This window comes from Aquarana catesbeiana, unplaced genomic scaffold, assembly GCF_042186555.1.
Source record: "Aquarana catesbeiana isolate 2022-GZ unplaced genomic scaffold, ASM4218655v1 unanchor94, whole genome shotgun sequence".
Taxonomy (NCBI): domain Eukaryota; kingdom Metazoa; phylum Chordata; class Amphibia; order Anura; family Ranidae; genus Aquarana; species Aquarana catesbeiana.
In genome coordinates, this window is record NW_027362755.1 from 6,177 (window position 1) to 24,030 (window position 17,854).

Here is a 17,854-nt window from a genome sequence, read left to right on the forward strand (position 1 = left end):
AGTGAAAGGGTTAAAAACAAAAGGGGGAGGGGAATTGGTTTCATAAATGAAAGGGGAAACATTTGATTTGGCAGTGAAAGGGTTAAAAATGTAGAAATAATTGGTGTGTAATAATGATAAAATAAAAGAAAAGATTTGATGGAGGATTTCTAAGGCTCCATTCACAATGTTATAAGAATAGAGATCTTTATTTCAGCCATGGGACTGTAAGGGTTAAATCTCATTCACAATAACATGTTCTTCTAGGAGCCGTATATCCCTATTAGATCCGTATACTGATCCTACAGGCTGAATTCACAAAGCTCACAAATAAGGACGTGGCTCCTTTAAGAAAAATCGTCAGTTATTTTTCAAAAAAAAAAAAAAGGTCACCTGACTGCACTCTGCGATCTGATTGGTCCCTTGATTCTCTGACTATGATGTCATAGGCTGAGTCTCTATATAGAAAGATGCAGGTCAGTGAGCTCTCAGAAGCTCAGATATCACTGACCAGTGAACACGCTTCTTATCTCTCCTGAGATATTTCTTGCGATTTTATTGGATTTGATTTTGTTCGATTCAATTTCATTGCGATTTCTATTGTCATACATTTAAAGCGAGTTTCTTTATTCCTAATAATGAACCGATTTAAATGTAATCGGCTTCTTTCTCTGAAAAACACCAAAGAGAAAGCCAGCAAAGGAGGGGCAATGGTAGGAGGTATCAGTGACCAGCCTGCAGATACCCCAACCAAAAAGCCCCCCAAAATGAAGAGGATTGTGCGCGGCTGTTTCAGAGCCGTTGTTGGATGTTTCGGTTCCGGCTGTAAAGTCAATGGACATCATCGATATACAGACACGGAAATTGGTAAGTGTTATGGATAGTGATAGATACAAAAAGTACTCTGGATAAGTCACCTACACTCATCGATCAAATTATTGATTATTTGTTTTCATAGAATTATAGAACAGAAGGGATATTAAAGTGATTGATAAGCCACAATCTGATCTTTATATCATCTCCTCTGTCAGATAAAGCTCGGTGGGAATTTCAAACATTTCTTTATTTTATTTTTTATTTGGATTTCTTGTCCACTGCAGCAAAAAAAGCTTTTTATTAATGGGGGAGGGGAGGGGGAGGAGTCATACTGATCAGTTATCTCCCCCAAATCACAATGATTGCACATTCATAACTAATATCTCATCAATATCACCCCAATAATATATATATATAGATCACTCCAATAATCATAATAATATATATATATAGATCACTCCAATAATCATAATAATATATATATAGATCACCCCAATAATTTATTGGAGGATCACAATATCCGACTCTTCCAGCCTTGTGAATGAAGTCTTTAGACAGGAAGGAATGGATGATATTATTATGGGATGGAGATATTACCATAGAAACGTCACATACACAATCCTTCCCATAGGAGGTCCAGTGCAGTCATGTCAGTTATTGTCATGGCGACGTAGCCCCAGCCAGCTGCCTCATTTGCATATAAGGAGTAAACAAGTCCATATAAGGCAGAAGGGGGAGGAGTCCAGTGATGACATCAGGCAGCAGCGGACTCCTGATGTGTATATAGATCACTCCAATAATATATATATATATATAAAATTATTATTGGGGATATATATATATATATATATATATATATATATATATAAATGATTGGGGTGATATATATATATATATATATATAGAGAGAGAGAGAGAGATCACCCCAATAATAATAATATATATATATATCACCCCAATAATATATAGATATATATATATATCTATATATATATATAGATATATATATATATAGATATATATATATAGATATATCTATATATAGATATATATCTATATATATAGATAGATAGAGATATATATATATCTATCTATCTATCTATATATATATAGATAGATATATATATATATCTATCTATATATATATATCACCCCAATAATTTATTGGAGGATCACAATATCCGACTCTTCCAGCCTTGTGAATGAAGTCTTTAGACAAGAAGGAATGGATGATATTATTATGGGATGGAGATATTACCATAGAAACGTCACATACACAATCCTTCCCATAGGAGGTCCAGTGCAGTCATGTCAGTTATTGTCATGGCGACGTAGCCCCAGCCAGCTGCCTCATTTGTATATAAGGAGTAAACAAGCCCATATAAGGCAGTAGGGGGAGGAGTCCAGTGATGACATCAGGCAGCAGCGGACTCCTGATGTGTATATAGATCACTACAATAATAATTATATATATCACCCCAATCATATATATATATCTCACTCCAATAATATAATCAGCACATTGATTATCAGTGCAGCTCCCATGAGAGGTGCCCAACAACTGCCAGCAGTGCCCCCTCAAAGTCTCTCAGTGCCCATCACAGTCCCCACCACAGTGCCAATCAGTGCCCACCACAGTGCCAATCAGTGCCCACCACAGTGCCAATCAGTGCCCATCAGTGCTGCCTATAAGTGCCCATTTAGTGCTGCCTATAAGTGTCCATCAGTGCTGCATATCAGTGCCAACTCATCAGTGCAGTGAAGGAGAAAACAACATTTTATGACAAAATAAGAAAAAAGTTTTTCTGTTCAAAAATTGGGTCTTTTTTAGACCCCGAGGTGATGAAATACCAACAAAAGAAAGCTCTATTTGTGGGAAGAAAATGATAAAAATGTAGTTTGGGTACAGTGTTGTATGACCGCGTAATTGTCATTCAAAGTGGGACAGCGCTGAAAGCTGAAAATTTTCCTGGGCAGGAAGGGGGGGAAGTGCCGGTATTGAAGTGGTGAATCTTCAACTGCCATAATGCTGCACATGTGATCCGTTATGACAGCAGCCATTGGATGGTTTGACAGTTTGGTTGAGAGCACAACCAATGTGACAGTTAGCATTCCCGACATGCCAGAAATAGAAATGTTTTTTGAAACTGTTAAATCGATGGGATTCCTTCCTCTTTAATACAAGTAGAAAGCGTTTTATTTATAAATAACGCACAGGCACGAGGATGCACTGATGAGTTGGCACTGATATGCAGCACTGATGGACACTTATATGCAGCACTGATGGGCACTGATTGGCACTGTGGTGGGGACTGTGATGGGCACTGATTGTCACTGTGGTGGGCACTGAGAGACTTTGAGGGGGCACTGCTGGCAGTTGTTGGGCACCTCTCATGGGGGCTGCACTAATAATCAATGTGCTGATTATCAGCACAGACCCCCCTCTGACAGAGAGAGCTGCCGATTGGCTCTCCCTGTCAGCGCGAACCGAGGAATGCCATTTCCCGGCACTTCCAGGTTCACGCGATGATCATGTGGTAAGAAGCCTCTGTCAGGACTCCGGTGTCAGGACTCTGCAGCCCTGATACATGGGAGTCAGCGCAGAGGGGGGAGGGTAGAAACTGGTAGGATCAGCCAGCTATTTCATACACAGCACAAGCACTGTGCTCTATAACAGGCTTTAAAGGAACAGGATCTTCTTTAATGGTGCAAAAAAACACACAAAAATATATTTTTTTATAAAAACATCGTTATTGGAGTCCAAAGTTTTAAAAGAAACGGGGGGGGGACATTGAATGTTGTCCACATTTCATAAAGACAATTCAGTGCACATGTACAATATACACATAAAGTAGTTACTGTAACCAGCGTGATGCTTGTTGCTTGACATGTTTTACTTTTCAGCTTCTTCAGGAGCTTATAAAGCAATATGTAGCTACAAAAAGACAAATACAATCAAAATAAACAACAATAATTCCAAAAATTTGCATAAAGAATTTTTAGTAATTATGCATGACCGTAAATTAACATTTCTGTTATCAAAATAAATGTGTATCAAAAAGATATAACAACATAAATATGTTCAATGAATATTAGGGGTGCAACGGATCGTCATTGATCCGTGATCCATACGGATCAACCTCCGCGGATCGGGACACCCGCGATCCGCAGAGCGCTCTGTGGCCTCGGCCATAGGAAAGGCCGCGGCTTTGGCCTAGCTCCGGAGCGGCGGCCATCTTGGTACACCCGGCGGCCGTTTACCACGTGATCGCTCCGTCCAATGACGGAGCGATCACTTGTAACAAACCGGCGTTATGTCATGACGCCGGTTCCTCTCTCCCCTCTGTGTACTGATCTGTACAGTGTAGGGGAGAGTTCGGATGGCAGCAGTGCCAATACTCTGCAATGCCCTGACAATACTCTGCCATACCCTGCCAATACTCTTCCAAACCCTGCCAATACTCTTCCAAACCCTGCCAATACTCTTCCATACCCTGCCAATACTCTGTCAATATACCCGCCAATACCCTGCAATACTCTGCCATACCCTGCTAATATATTACAGTGGGGGAGATTGTGGATATTACAGTGGGGCAGATTTTTTTTTGTTGATCCGAACCGTGACTCCTGATCCGAGGAACGATCCGAACCGTCAGTTTTTTGATCCGTTGCACCCCTAATGAATATCCATGAGGGTCAGCACTATACAGAGAAGCACACAACATGAACATAAAACTCACCATGTATATAGAATGTAATCAAGCTAATGCACACTAGTAAAGGGTCCAAAACTGATATAAGAAGAGGTACCCAGGCCACCTACAGTGTCCCATCTGATAACAAATAGAGATCATGCACCCATCACCAAGACCAACATACACATAAGAAGGGCTTGAAGTTCAAACCTACCAAGCGTATCCTCAAAACTCACTGTATCTGTCAGAACAAAGACATAGCGGCCACCAGGCCAGACGGGACTGGTGGCCCCAGCCACAGAGCCGGCCATGGAGCAGGAGGTGGCTGCTATGTCTTTGTTCTGACAGATACGGTGAGTTTTGAGGATACGCATGGTAGGTTTGATCTTCAGGCCCTTCTTATGTGTATGTTGGTCATGCTGATGGGTGTATGATCTCTATTTGTTATCAGATGGGACACTGTAGGTGTCCTGGGGGATGCTATTTATTAAATATGTCCGCATTCATCATCACGGGTGTTTAATAATAAGAAACAGAAGCACTGCAGATTACTCCACCGCACCCGAAAGTGAAGAATCAGACCCCTTTTTCATTTTAGTGGGTCGGCATAACTGCCAGGCAACCAAAATTTTTATATGAAGGCCATTAGTCACCCCTGTGTCCCTGTCATGTTGGGATTATTTATTGTCCCTTGCACTGGAATTTTGAACTTTTCTCTCCATAATTTTATGTTTTATATATATCTATATATATAGATATATATATATATATCTATATATATATCTATATATATAGATATATATAGATATATATATATATATAATGTAGGTGAAGGTGCTAAATCTGATTCTTTTTTATTGCAGATGTACGCGGTATTTACTGCAGACACAGCTCACAAGGCAGGACTACCCCAGTGAGCAAGACAGAATATGAAAGCTACATTGAGACTCCCCCAGCATGTGAAGTTCACAAGGAGTCCCCACCAGCATGTGACGTTCACACGGAGACTCCACCAGCATGTGACGTTCACACGGAGACTCCACCAGCATGTGACGTTCACACGGAGACTCCACCAGCATGTGACGTTCACGCGGAGACTCCACCAGCATGTGACGTTCACGCGGAGACTCCACCAGCATGTGACGTTCACACGGAGACTCCACCAGCATGTGACATTCACACGGAGACTCCACCAGCATGTGACATTCACACGGAGCCTCCACCAGCATGTGAAGTTCACACGGACCCTCCACCAGCATGTGACGTTCACACAGAGACTCCACCAGCATGTGACGTTCACACGGAGACTCCACCAGCATGTGACGTTCACACGGACACTCCACCAGCATGTGGCGTTCACACGGAGACTCCACCAGCATGTGACGTTCACACGGAGACTCCACCAGCATGTGACATTCACACGGAGACTCCACCAGCATGTGACGTTCACAAGGATACTCCACCAGCATGTGACGTTCACAAGGATACTCCACCAGCATGTGACGTTCACAAGGATACTGCACCAGCATGTGACGTTCACACAGAGACTCCACCAGCATGTGACGTTCACACGGAGACTCCACCAGCATGTGACGTTCACACGGAGACTCCACCAGCATGTGACGTTCACACGGAGACTCCACCAGCATGTGACGTTCACACGGAGACTCCACCAGCATGTGACGTTCACAAGGATACTCCACCAGCATGTGACGTTCAAATTGAGACACCACCTGAATGTCACATTCATGTTGAGACTACAGCACAATGTGAGGTTCATGTTGAGAACCCACCAAAATACCAGGGCAGCCATTTGAATATCTCCTCCCATGAAGATGAGGGCAAGCTTAAAGAAAAGGATAGGCAGATCCTGGTGATAGGGGACTCTGTTATTAGAGGGACAGAGAGGGCAATCTGTCAGAATGACCGCGATCAACGAACAGTATATTGTTTCCCAGTGGCACGAGTTCGGGACATTGCAGATCGGATGGACGGATTGTTGGATGGGGCTGGGGAGGATCCAGTTGTCATGGTACATATTGGAACCAATGACAACATTAGAAGAAAATGGAGCACCCTACAAAATGATTTCAGGGACTTAGGGGCTATATTGAAGAAAAGGACCTCCAAGGCAGCATTTTCAGAAATACTGCCTGTACCTCGAGCCACACCAAGGAGGCAACAGGAGCTTAGGGAGCTTAGCAAGTGGCTGAAGAATTGGTGCAGGAAGGAGGGGTTTGGCTTCATGGAGACCTGGAATGACTTTTCAATTGGTCACTTGCTCTACAGCAGGGATGGACTGCACTTAAATGAGCAGGGTGCAGCTCTGTTGGGAAAGAAAATAACCAAAAGGGTGGAAAAAATGTTAAATCCACCACCAGCATGTGACCTTCACACGGAGACACCACCAGCATGTGACGTTCACACGAAGACACCATCAGCATGTGACGTTCACACGGAGACTTCACCAGCATGGGATGTTCACATGGAGATTCCACTAGCATGTGACGTTCACACGGAGACGCCACCAGCATGTGACGTTCACACGGAGACACCACCAGCTTGTGACGTTCACACAGAGCCTCCACCAGCATGTGTAGTTCACACGGAGACTCCACCAGCATGTGACGTTCACACAGATACTCCACCAGCATGTGACATTCACACGGATACTCCACCAGCATGTGACATTCACATTGAGACACCACCTGAATGTCACATTCATGTTGAGACTACAGCACAATGTGAGGTTCATGTTGAGAACCCACCAAAATACCAGGGCAGCCATTTGAATATCTCCTCCCATGAAGATGAGGGCAAGCCTAAAGAAAAGGATAGGCAGATCCTGGTGGTAGGGGACTCTGTTATTAGAGGGACAGAGAGGGCAATCTGTCAGAATGACCGCGATCAACGATCAGTATATTGTTTCCCAGTCGCACGAGTTCGGGACATTGCAGATCGGATGGACGGATTGTTGGATGGGGCTGGGGAGGATCCAGTTGTCATGGTACATATTGGAACCAATGACAACATTAGAAGAAAATGGAGTACCCTACAAAATGATTTCAGGGACTTAGGGGCTATATTGAAGAAAAGGACCTCCAAGGCAGCATTTTCAGAAATACTGCCTGTACCTCGAGCCACACCAAGAAGGCAACAGGAGCTTAGAGAGCTTAGCAAGTGGCTGAAGAACTGGTGCAGGAAGGAGGGGTTTGGCTTCATGGAGACCTGGAATGACTTTTCAATTGGTCACTTGCTCTACAGCAGGGATGGACTGCACTTAAATGAGCAGGGTGCAGCTCTGTTGGGAAAGAAAATAACCAAGAGGGTGGAAAAAATGTTAAATCCACCACCAGCATGTGACGTTCACACGGAGACGCCACCAGCATGTGACGTTCACACGAAGACTTCACCAGCATGTGACGTTCACACGGAGACGCCACCAGCACGTGACGTTCACATGGAGACACCACCAGCTTGTGACATTCACACGGAGCCTCCACCAGCATGTGACGTTCACACGGATACTCCACCAGCATGTGACATTCACACGGATACTCCACCAGCATGTGACATTCACATTGAGACACCACCTGAATGTCACATTCATGTTGAGACTACAGCACAATGTGAGGTTCATGTTGAGAACCCACCAAAATACCAGGGCAGCCATTTGAATATCTCCTCCCATGAAGATGAAGGCAAGCCTAAAGAAAAGGATAGGCAGATCCTGGTGGTAGGGGACTCTGTTATTAGAGGGACAGAGAGGGCAATCTGTCAGAATGACCGCGATCAACGAACAGTATATTGTTTCCCAGTCGCACGAGTTCGGGACATTGCAGATCGGATGGACGGATTGTTGGATGAGGCTGGGGAGGATCCAGCTGTCATGGTACATATTGGAACCAATGACAACATTAGAAGAAAATGGAGCACCCTACAAAATGATTTCAGGGACTTAGGGGCTATATTGAAGAAAAGGACCTCCAAGGCAGCATTTTCAGAAATACTGCCTGTACCTCGAGCCACACCAAGGAGGCAACAGGAGCTTAGGGAGCTTAGCAAGTGGCTGAAGAACTGGTGCAGGAAGGAGGGGTTTGGCTTCATGGAGACCTGGACTGACTTTTCAATGTGTCACTTGCTCTACAGCAGGGATGGACTGCACTTAAATGAGCAGGGTGCAGCTCTGTTGGGAAAGAAAATAACCAAAAGGGTGGAAAAAATGTTAAATCAACCACGTGTCATTCACATCGAGACTCCTCCAGCATGCAACGATTCTGTTGAGACTCAGGCAGAATGTAACTTTCCCACTAAGACACTGGCAGATTGTGGCGTTACCACTGAGACTCTGGCAGAATGTGACGTTCATCAGCAGCTTCTGAATCACAGACTCAACTAAAAGTCTAAGAAACCCTCCCAGGGACCAGGTACGGCTTTACCAACACAGGTCCCTACACTGGTGGTGGCTGCCACTCCAGTATCCAGAGGGCCTTCCCATCAGCCCTCTATTTCCCTTTTTGGAGCTTCTGAATCACCAACTATGAATGTAAATGGACAAACAAGATGATTGACTGTTCCTAGAAGAAGACTCAACAAAAATTCTAAGGATCCCTCCTGAGGGACCAGGTATGGCTGTACCAACACAGGTCCCTACACTGGTGGCTGCCACTTCAGTAACCAGAGGGTTTTCCCATCAGCCCTCCATTTTCGTTTTTGGAACTTCTGAATCACCAACTATCAATGCAGCTGGACAAACAAGACAATTGGCTGTTCCTAGAAGAAGACTCAACAAAAAGTCTGAGGAAGCCTCCCTGGGACCAGGTACGGCTGTACCAACACAGGTCCCTACACTGGTGCGAGCTGCCACTCCAGCAACCGGAGGGTCTTCCCATCAGCCCTCTATTTACCTTTCTGCAGCTTCTGCAGAAGCTTTAAGGTTCGACAATACGTCGCCAAAACATAATCACCTGAAGAACAAGGGGGAGTATGGAAGAGGGAGAGAGGGAGGAAAAGGGGGGAGGAAAGGTTGGAGAAAGAAGGGAGTGAGGGTTGGGGGGAACCCCCACACCCCTTCCTTACCCCTAACCTCCCCCCCTCCTTTCCTCCCTCTCTCCCTCTTCCATACTCCCCCTCAGGCGTGTGTTGGACCGGCTAAGGGGAGGTTGGAGGCCGGTATTCTTTGGGTGTGTTTTGGAGTGTTATATACATAGATTGCAGTTTAGGATAAGTTTGGATTTCTTCTGGAGGCGCTTTGAGTGGACATAATTGATGAACTCCGTTCAGCGGGGGCGGGCCTTGGAGAAGAGAGGCCGCATACAGGCAGCACAGAGGCTTAGGGGTTAGCCTTGCAGCACTGGGGTCCATGGTTCAAATCCTGACCAGGACACTATCTGCATGGAGTTTGCATGTTCTCCCTGTGCTTGCGTGGGTTTCCTCCGGGTACTCCGGTTTCCTCCCACACTACAAAGACATGCTACCTTGCGTTGGTGGTGCAGTGGTGAGCATAGCTGCCTTTCAAGCAGCTGACCCGGGTTCGATTCCCGGCCAACGCCTTCTCCAATACTTGGAGTCCTCAGAGAGAAAAGCGCTATACAAGGGTGGAATGAAGAATGAAGTGAATGTGTGGAATGTTTGAGGAAGAAAATGTCCCCCCAGAATCTATAGAAGGTGAACCCAGCAACTGATAGAAGATACTTAGGCTGCGATCACACCTAGGCCTTCCGGATCGCGGGCGGAATTACTGCGATTCCAGATTGTGATCCAGTTATTTTCAATGGCACCCCAATCATGGGACAATATTGTCACCTGACAAATCACACAAAAAAATTGCGGGACACCTATTTCCCATAGGCCGTCAGGCAACAATCGCGGCAAAATCACGCCTCAATTGGGATGATATTGAAAGTAAAGGGATCGCAAGCGTGTGCTGCATTTTTGCACCGATTCGGGAATCCGGAACACCTAGGTGTGACCAAATCCTTGCCGTGTCCATCATACGACAAGAACTTCCTGCACAGACGTCCCCCCAACATGAATAATACACCTATACCCCCCCAACATGAATATTACACCCATACTCCCCCATCAGGAATATTACACCGACAAGCCCCAACATGAATATTACACCCATACCCACCCAACATGAATATTACACCGACACCCTCCCAGCAGGAATATTACACACATACCCCCCCAGCAGGAATATTACACCCATACCCCCCCAACATGAATATTACACCCATACCCCCCAGCAGGAATATTACACCGACACCCCCCATCCTGACACTGACGTCCCCCCAGGAATATTACACCGACACCCCCCATCCTCACACTGACGTCCCCCCCAGGAATATTACACCGACACACCCCAGGAATATTACACCGACACCCCCCATCCTGACGTCCCCCCAGGAATATTACACCGACACACCCCATCCTGACACTGACATCCCCCCAGCAGGAATAAGAAAATAAGGATGATCCTCAGCTCCATCTAGTGGTCCTAATGCAGTACATGTATGACAGGAAGCTACACAGACCAATAGGGTGGTTAGAGGGTTGGAAAGGGGAGGCCACGACGTGTCCATGCCCAGTAAGTGCCAAAATATTTCCTCTGCTCGGGGGTCCACACTTAAGGCAAGGTGATTTCCATTCTAGCAGCAGCTTTGATAGAAAATAAAGTGTGTCGCTGTGGTGAAGCAGGGGCTGTTATCTGCTAGTACTTACCCTTGGAGGATCTTCGGCAGGCTTTGGCACACAGCGCTCTTTGTTGCTCCACTTCATCTTTCTCTTGATATTCACTTAACAAGGAGCTGAGGTATTCTTCCTGTGACAAGAAGAAGGGAAGACGTAAGAGTCCCTATCCTGGACAAGAAGAGCTCAGCAATCAAGGCTTCATAGCAGGACTCCAGGCAGACCTTAAAGTGGACCTCTCAGCAACTTTACAAGTCTGCATGAAGAAATAGAATATACCGTATTCTTCTATCCCTTCTACAAGTGCAAAAATGTCACTTTTCATCCTGCCGGAAATATACAGAGCTCAGAACTTTCTGCTCTTGTTGTCTCTGGACTATTTTCAGTCCCAGTTCTCTATGTGGACTACAAAACATCACCTCACTATGTTATAGACAGGGGGGAGTATTCTGTAGTCCAAACACACTTTCTGTCCTACGGTGACAACGTCTCCATAGATTCAGTACAGTGAGTGTTGTCACCCTAGGACAGGAAGTTACTGGCAGGATCAAAGACAAAAAGAAAAGAAAACGAATGCAGCCACCATATCTAAGGACTGGTCAGCTGAAGTACAGTACATTTTTGCATTTCGGATTCCCCCATAAATCAGTTGGCCCCATCCGTGTACCCCCACAAATCACTTGCCCCATCAGAGTACATATATAGATCAGTTGCCCCATTACAGTGTCCCCATAGATTAATTGCCCCATCAAACTGCCCCCATAGATTAGTTGCCTCATCATCGTGCCCCCATAGATTAGTTTCCTCCATCACAGAGCTCAGTGTACTTGCAGGAGAACTCCCTATAGCCTGGCAGGCAGAAGGTGGGAGCTGGCAGGAGAAATGTGCTGCAGGGCACACAGCAGGCACGTGACGTCATTGGTTGCTAGGCATGCCGGCATCTCTAGCAACCAATGACTGCTGCTCAATGGACCAGGACTTGTGGGTGGTCCGCCATGTTAGTGAAGGCTCCATGAACCTATCAGCCTGTGCAGGAGGTGGAGCCAGGGACTTTATGTGGGAGGAGACTCATCTAATCTCTTGGTGTAGGAGAATTCAGACTGAGGAGTGGGTGGAGCAGAATAGTTAGGGGCGGGGCAAAGGAGTATGATGTAATGTTGTGGGGGAGGTGCTAGGAGAGGGAGGCTGTCACCTGTGCCCTGCCCCCGAGCATAATGCCTGGGTCATGCCCCCCCTTGTCTTGGCCCCCTGCTTCCAGTAATATGCTCTATTGATCTACTGACCACCCTCCCCCCCATAGATCTCCTGCTCTGTATGGACAATCACTCATGCCCAATACTTGCGGAAAAGGAAAAATTGGAACAGGGAACAAAGGAATATAAATGTAAATATGGCGGAACACGGCGTGCCGCGGTGACAACTTTCCACCATATCAGTCTCCGGTCACATCTGCGCGTTCTGGTAATGCGCACAGAAATGCACGTTTCCACGCAATCCCAGAACACCGTAAAAATATCTGCCTCAAGCTTGTAGTGCCATTTATTGTAAATGTCCCCCCAAAACGTGAGACCCCAATACAAGAAATGTGGCAAAATGCGCGGGAAATAAAACAAAGCAGAACGCGTCATGAGATACTTTGTCAGGCTTGTGGGGCATAGGGCAACGCACGGAAATCAATGGGGGGCGCTATGCTTGTTGGGGGTTTGTCATCCAGGTGTATGTCAGAGGAGTGACTGGGACCGGCATTGGTGTCAGCGGACGCACTATTAACCCCCAACATTGGTGTCAGCGGACGCACTATTAACCCCGGCATTGGTGTCAGCGGACGCACTATTAACCCCCAACATTGGTGTCAGCGGACGCACTATTAACCCCCAACATTGGTGTCAGCGGACGCTCTATTAACCCCCAGCATTGGTGTCAGCGGACGCACTATTAACCCCGGCATTGGTGTCAGCGGACGCACTATTAACCCCCAACATTGGTGTCAGCGGATGCACTATTAACCCCGGCATTGGTGTCAGCGGACGCACTATTAACCCCCAACATTGGTGTCAGCGGACGCACTATTAACCCCCAACATTGGTGTCAGCGGACGCTCTATTAACCCCCAGCATTGGTGTCAGCGGACGCACTATTAACCCCCAACATTGGTGTCAGCGGATGCACTATTTACCCCGGAATTGGTGTCAGCGGACGCTCTATTAACCCCCAGCATTGGTGTCAGCGGACGCACTATTAACCCCCAGCATTGGTGTCAGCGGACGCACTATTAACCCCCAGCATTGGTGTCAGCGGACGCACTATTAACCCAGGCATTGGTGTCAGCGGACGCACTATTAACCCCCAACATTGGTGTCAGCGGATGCACTATTAACCCCCAGCATTGGTGTCAGCGGATGCACTATTAACCCCCAGCATTGGTGTCAGCGGATGCACTATTAACCCCGGCATTGGTGTCAGCGGACGCTCTATTAACCCCGGCATTGGTGTCAGCGGACGCACTATTAACCCCCAGCATTGGTGTCAGCGGACGCACTATTAACTTCCAGCATTGGTGTCAGCGGACGCACTATTAACTTCCAGCATTGGTGTCAGCGGACGCACTATTAATCCCGGCATTGGTGTCAGCGGACGCACTATTAACCCCCAACATTGGTGTCAGCGGATGCACTATTAACCCCGGCATTGGTGTCAGTGGACGCACTATTAACCCCCAACATTGGTGTCAGCGGATGCACTATTAACCCCGGCATTGGTGTCAGCGGACGCACTATTAACCCCCAACATTGGTGTCAGCGGATGCACTATTAACCCCGGCATTGGTGTCAGTGGACGCACTATTAACCCCCAACATTGGTGTCAGCGGACGCACTATTAACTTCCAGCATTGGTGTCAGCGGATGCACTATTAACCCCGGCATTGGTGTCAGCGGGCGCTCTATTAACCCCGGCATTGGTGTCAGCGGACGCACTATTAACTTCCAGCATTGGTGTCAGCGGACACACTATTAACTTCCAGCATTGGTGTCAGCGGACGCACTATTAACCCCCAACATTGGTGTCAGCGGACGCACTATTAACCCCCAGCATTGGTGTCAGCGGACGCACTATTAACCCCCAGCATTGGTGTCAGCGGACACACTATTAACCCCCAGCATTGGTGTCAGCGGACGCACTATTAACCCCCAGCATTGGTGTCAGCGGACACACTATTAACCCCCAGCATTGGTGTCAGCGGACGCACTATTAACCCCCAGCATTGGTGTCAGCGGACGCACTATTAATCCCGGCATTGGTGTCAGCGGACGCTCTATTAACCCCCAGCATTGGTGTCAGCGGACGCACTATTAATCCCAGCATTGGTGTCAGCGGACGTACTATTAACCCCGAGATTCAGCGATGTCCCCTGGTATCCCCCCCATCCATACCTGTCAGGCTCCATGATGAATCAGACAGCCTCAGGTGACACTGACCAAAAAAGTACACAATGGATTCCATCTGCTTCTGGTGATCACAAATCTGCAGAATCAGAGAGCTGAACCTCCAGGAGAGGAAGTCCTTCACCTTCTGGGGGGCGGAGACACTGCATGAAAGGGGCGGAAATACAAAACCACATCAGGAAGGAAATCAATATTATTCCCTATATATCATTATTATTCATAATAAATATACATTTTATATGGATGTGAAACCATTTCCAGGTGTGTCAATGTCCCAGAGACACACCCCCGAGACACACCCCCAGAGACACCCCCCCAGAGACACACCTCCGAGACACACCCCCCAGAGACACCCCCCAGAGACACCCCCCCAGAGACACCCCCCCAGAGACACCCCCCCAGAGACACACCCCCCCGAGACACACACCTCCGAGACACACCCCCAGAGACACAACTCAGGGATACACCCCAGTGACACACCCCCAGGGATACACCCAAGTGACACACCCCCAAAAATACACCCCAGAGACACACCCCCTCCTTACACTGGTGGCCATGGCAGTTCCCTTTTTACACTGGTGGTCATGGTAGTACCTCCGTACACTGGTGGTCATGGTAGTATCTCCGTACACTGGTGGTCATGGTAGTACCTCCGTACACTGGTGGTCATGGTAGTACCTCCGTACACTGGTGGCCATGGCAGTTCCCTTTTTACACTGGTGGTCATGGTAGTATCTCCGTACACTGGTGGTCATGGTAGTATCTCCGTACACTGGTGGTCATGGTAGTACCTCCTTACACTGGTGGCCATGGCAGTTCCCTTTTTACACTGGTGGTCATGGTAGTATCTCCGTACACTGGTGGTCATGGTAGTACCTCCGTACACTGGTGGTCATGGTAGTATCTCCGTACACTGGTGGTCATGGTAGTACCTCCGTACACTGGTGGTCATGGTAGTACCTCCGTACACTGGTGGTCATGGTAGTACCTCCGTACACTGGTGGTCATGGTAGTATCTCCGTACACTGGTGGTCATGGTAGTATCTCCGTACACTGGTGGTCATGGTAGTACCTCCGTACACTGGTGGTCATGGTAGTACCTCCGTACACTGGTGGTCATGGTAGTACCTCCTTACACTGGTGGCCATGGCAGTTCCCTTTTTACACTGGTGGTCATGGTAGTATCTCCGTACACCGGTGGTCATGGTAGTATCTGCGTACACTGGTGGTCATGGTAGTACCTCCGTACACTGGTGGTCATGGTAGTACCTCCGTACACTGGTGGTCATGGTAGTACCTCCTTACACTGGTGGCCATGGCAGTTCCCTTTTTACACTGGTGGTCATGGTAGTATCTCCGTACACTGGTGGTCATGGTAGTATCTCCGTACACTGGTGGTCATGGTAGTACCTCCGTACACTGGTGGTCATGGTAGTACCTCCGTACACTGGTGGTCATGGTAGTACCTCCGTACACTGGTGGTCATGGTAGTACCTCCGTACACTGGTGGTCATGGTAGTACCTCCGTACACTGGTGGTCATGGTAGTACCTCCGTACACTGGTGGTCATGGTAGTACCTCCGTACACTGGTGGTCATGGTAGTACCTCCGTACACTGGTGGTGAGTGGATTCTTTATTCTGATTCCATAGAACAGTATTAGTCCCACAGGAACTCTGGAACATCATATACCTTTTCTGAACACAGTGGACTTTTGATTCTTGGTGGCACAGAACGCCCTTCCAGAGATGAGATATTCTGGAGATTTCCGCTGCACTCCTGACAAGCCGCCATGTTCCTTTTAGGGAAGAGAGGTTTCCGGCTCACCACTCTCCCGTTTTTGCACAGAGTCTTTCTAATGGTTGAGTCCTGAACATTCACCTGAGCCGAGGCCAGAGAGGCCTGAAGTTCCCGGGACCAGGCAGAAGGCTTCTTCTTGACTTCACTGATGATGATCCTTCTGGCCTGGGGGGAGATTTTCGCAGGACGACCACTCCTAGGTAGATTCACCACCGTTCCAAACTTCTTCCACTTGGTGAGAATGGCTCTGACCGTAGTCCCATTGAGGTCCAGGGCCTTGGAGATGGTGGTGTAACCCTGTCCAGACTGATAGACTTCAACCACCTTTCTCCGAAGGTCTGCCGAAATCTCACTGGAGCGCCACTCCCCACCTCCGACAACTCCGACAACTCCGACAACTCCCCACACTCCGACAACTCCAACAACTCCGCATCTCCTGGCAAAGATTAAAACAGATAAAGATTAGAGGCTCAGTCATAGACCGCACTGGGGACATTAGAGTGTCAGCTCCTGGGCTCAGTCATAGACTGCACTGGGGACATTAGAGTGTCAGCTCCTGGGCTTAGCCATAGACTATAGTGGGGACATTAGAGTGTCAGCTCCCAGGCTCAGTCATAGACTATAGTGGGGACATTAGAATGTCAGCTCCTGGGCTCAGTCATAGACTATAGTGGGGACATTGGAGTGTCAGCTCCCAGGCTCAGTCATAGACTATAGTGGGGACATTAGAATGTCAGCTCCTGGGCTCAGTCATAGACTATAGTGGGGACATTGGAGTGTCAGCTCCTGGGCTCAGCCATAGACTATAGTGGGGACATTGGAGTGTCAGCTCCTGGGCTCAGCCATAGACTGTACTGGGGACATTAGAGTGTCAGCTCCTGGGCTCAGTCAAAGACTATAGTGGGGACATTAGAGTGTCAGCTACTGGGCCCAGTCATAGACTATAGTGGGGACATTGGAGTGTCAGCTCCTGGGCTCAGCCATAGACTATAGTGGGGACATTAGAGTGTCAGCTCCTGGGCTCAGTCATAGACTATAGAAGGGACATTAGAGTGTCAGCTCCTGGGCTCAGTCATAGACTATAGAAGGGACATTAGAGTGTCAGCTCCTGGGCTCAGCCATAGACTATAGTGGGGATATTAGAGTGTCAGCTCCTGAGCTCAGCCATAGACTATAGTGGGGACATTGGAGTGTCAGCTCCTGGGCTCAGTCATAGACTATAGTGAGGACATTAGAGTGTCAGCTCCTGGGCCCAGTCATAGACTATAGTGAGGACATTAGAGTGTCAGCTCCTGGGCTCAGTCATAGAGTATAGTGGGGACATTGGAGTGTCAGCTCCTGGGCTCAGTCATAGACTATAATGGGGACATTGGAGTGTCAGCTCCTGGGCTCAGTCATAGACTATAATGGGGACATTAGAGAGTCAGCT

At 47.5% G+C, this 17,854-nt stretch overlaps 1 protein-coding gene and 1 non-coding gene across 6 annotated transcripts in view; one reads left to right on the top strand and one right to left on the bottom strand.

The window, feature by feature from the left end:
* Positions 1-3,538: 3,538 nt before the first annotated feature.
* LOC141124023 (zinc phosphodiesterase ELAC protein 2-like) overlaps positions 3,539-17,854 on the bottom strand; it is a 172,884-nt gene continuing 158,568 nt past the window's right edge. For 2 of the 5 annotated variants that reach the window (XM_073612094.1, XM_073612095.1), the window contains exons 3-5: positions 16,318-16,861; positions 11,217-11,316; positions 3,539-3,730 (exon numbers count right to left, since the gene is read on the bottom strand). In XM_073612094.1, the coding sequence (XP_073468195.1) occupies positions 3,705-3,730; positions 11,217-11,316; positions 16,318-16,861 (670 nt within the window). In that variant the 3' untranslated portion in view covers positions 3,539-3,704. Of the gene's footprint in view, positions 3,731-11,216; positions 11,317-14,614; positions 14,770-16,317; positions 16,862-17,854 lie in introns of those variants that run through there. The other 3 variants (XM_073612097.1, XR_012240755.1, XM_073612096.1) reach the window with 3 other exon arrangements.
* Positions 9,971-10,042, top strand: TRNAE-UUC (transfer RNA glutamic acid (anticodon UUC)). Its single transcript has one exon. It is a non-coding gene; the product is annotated as a tRNA-Glu (tRNA).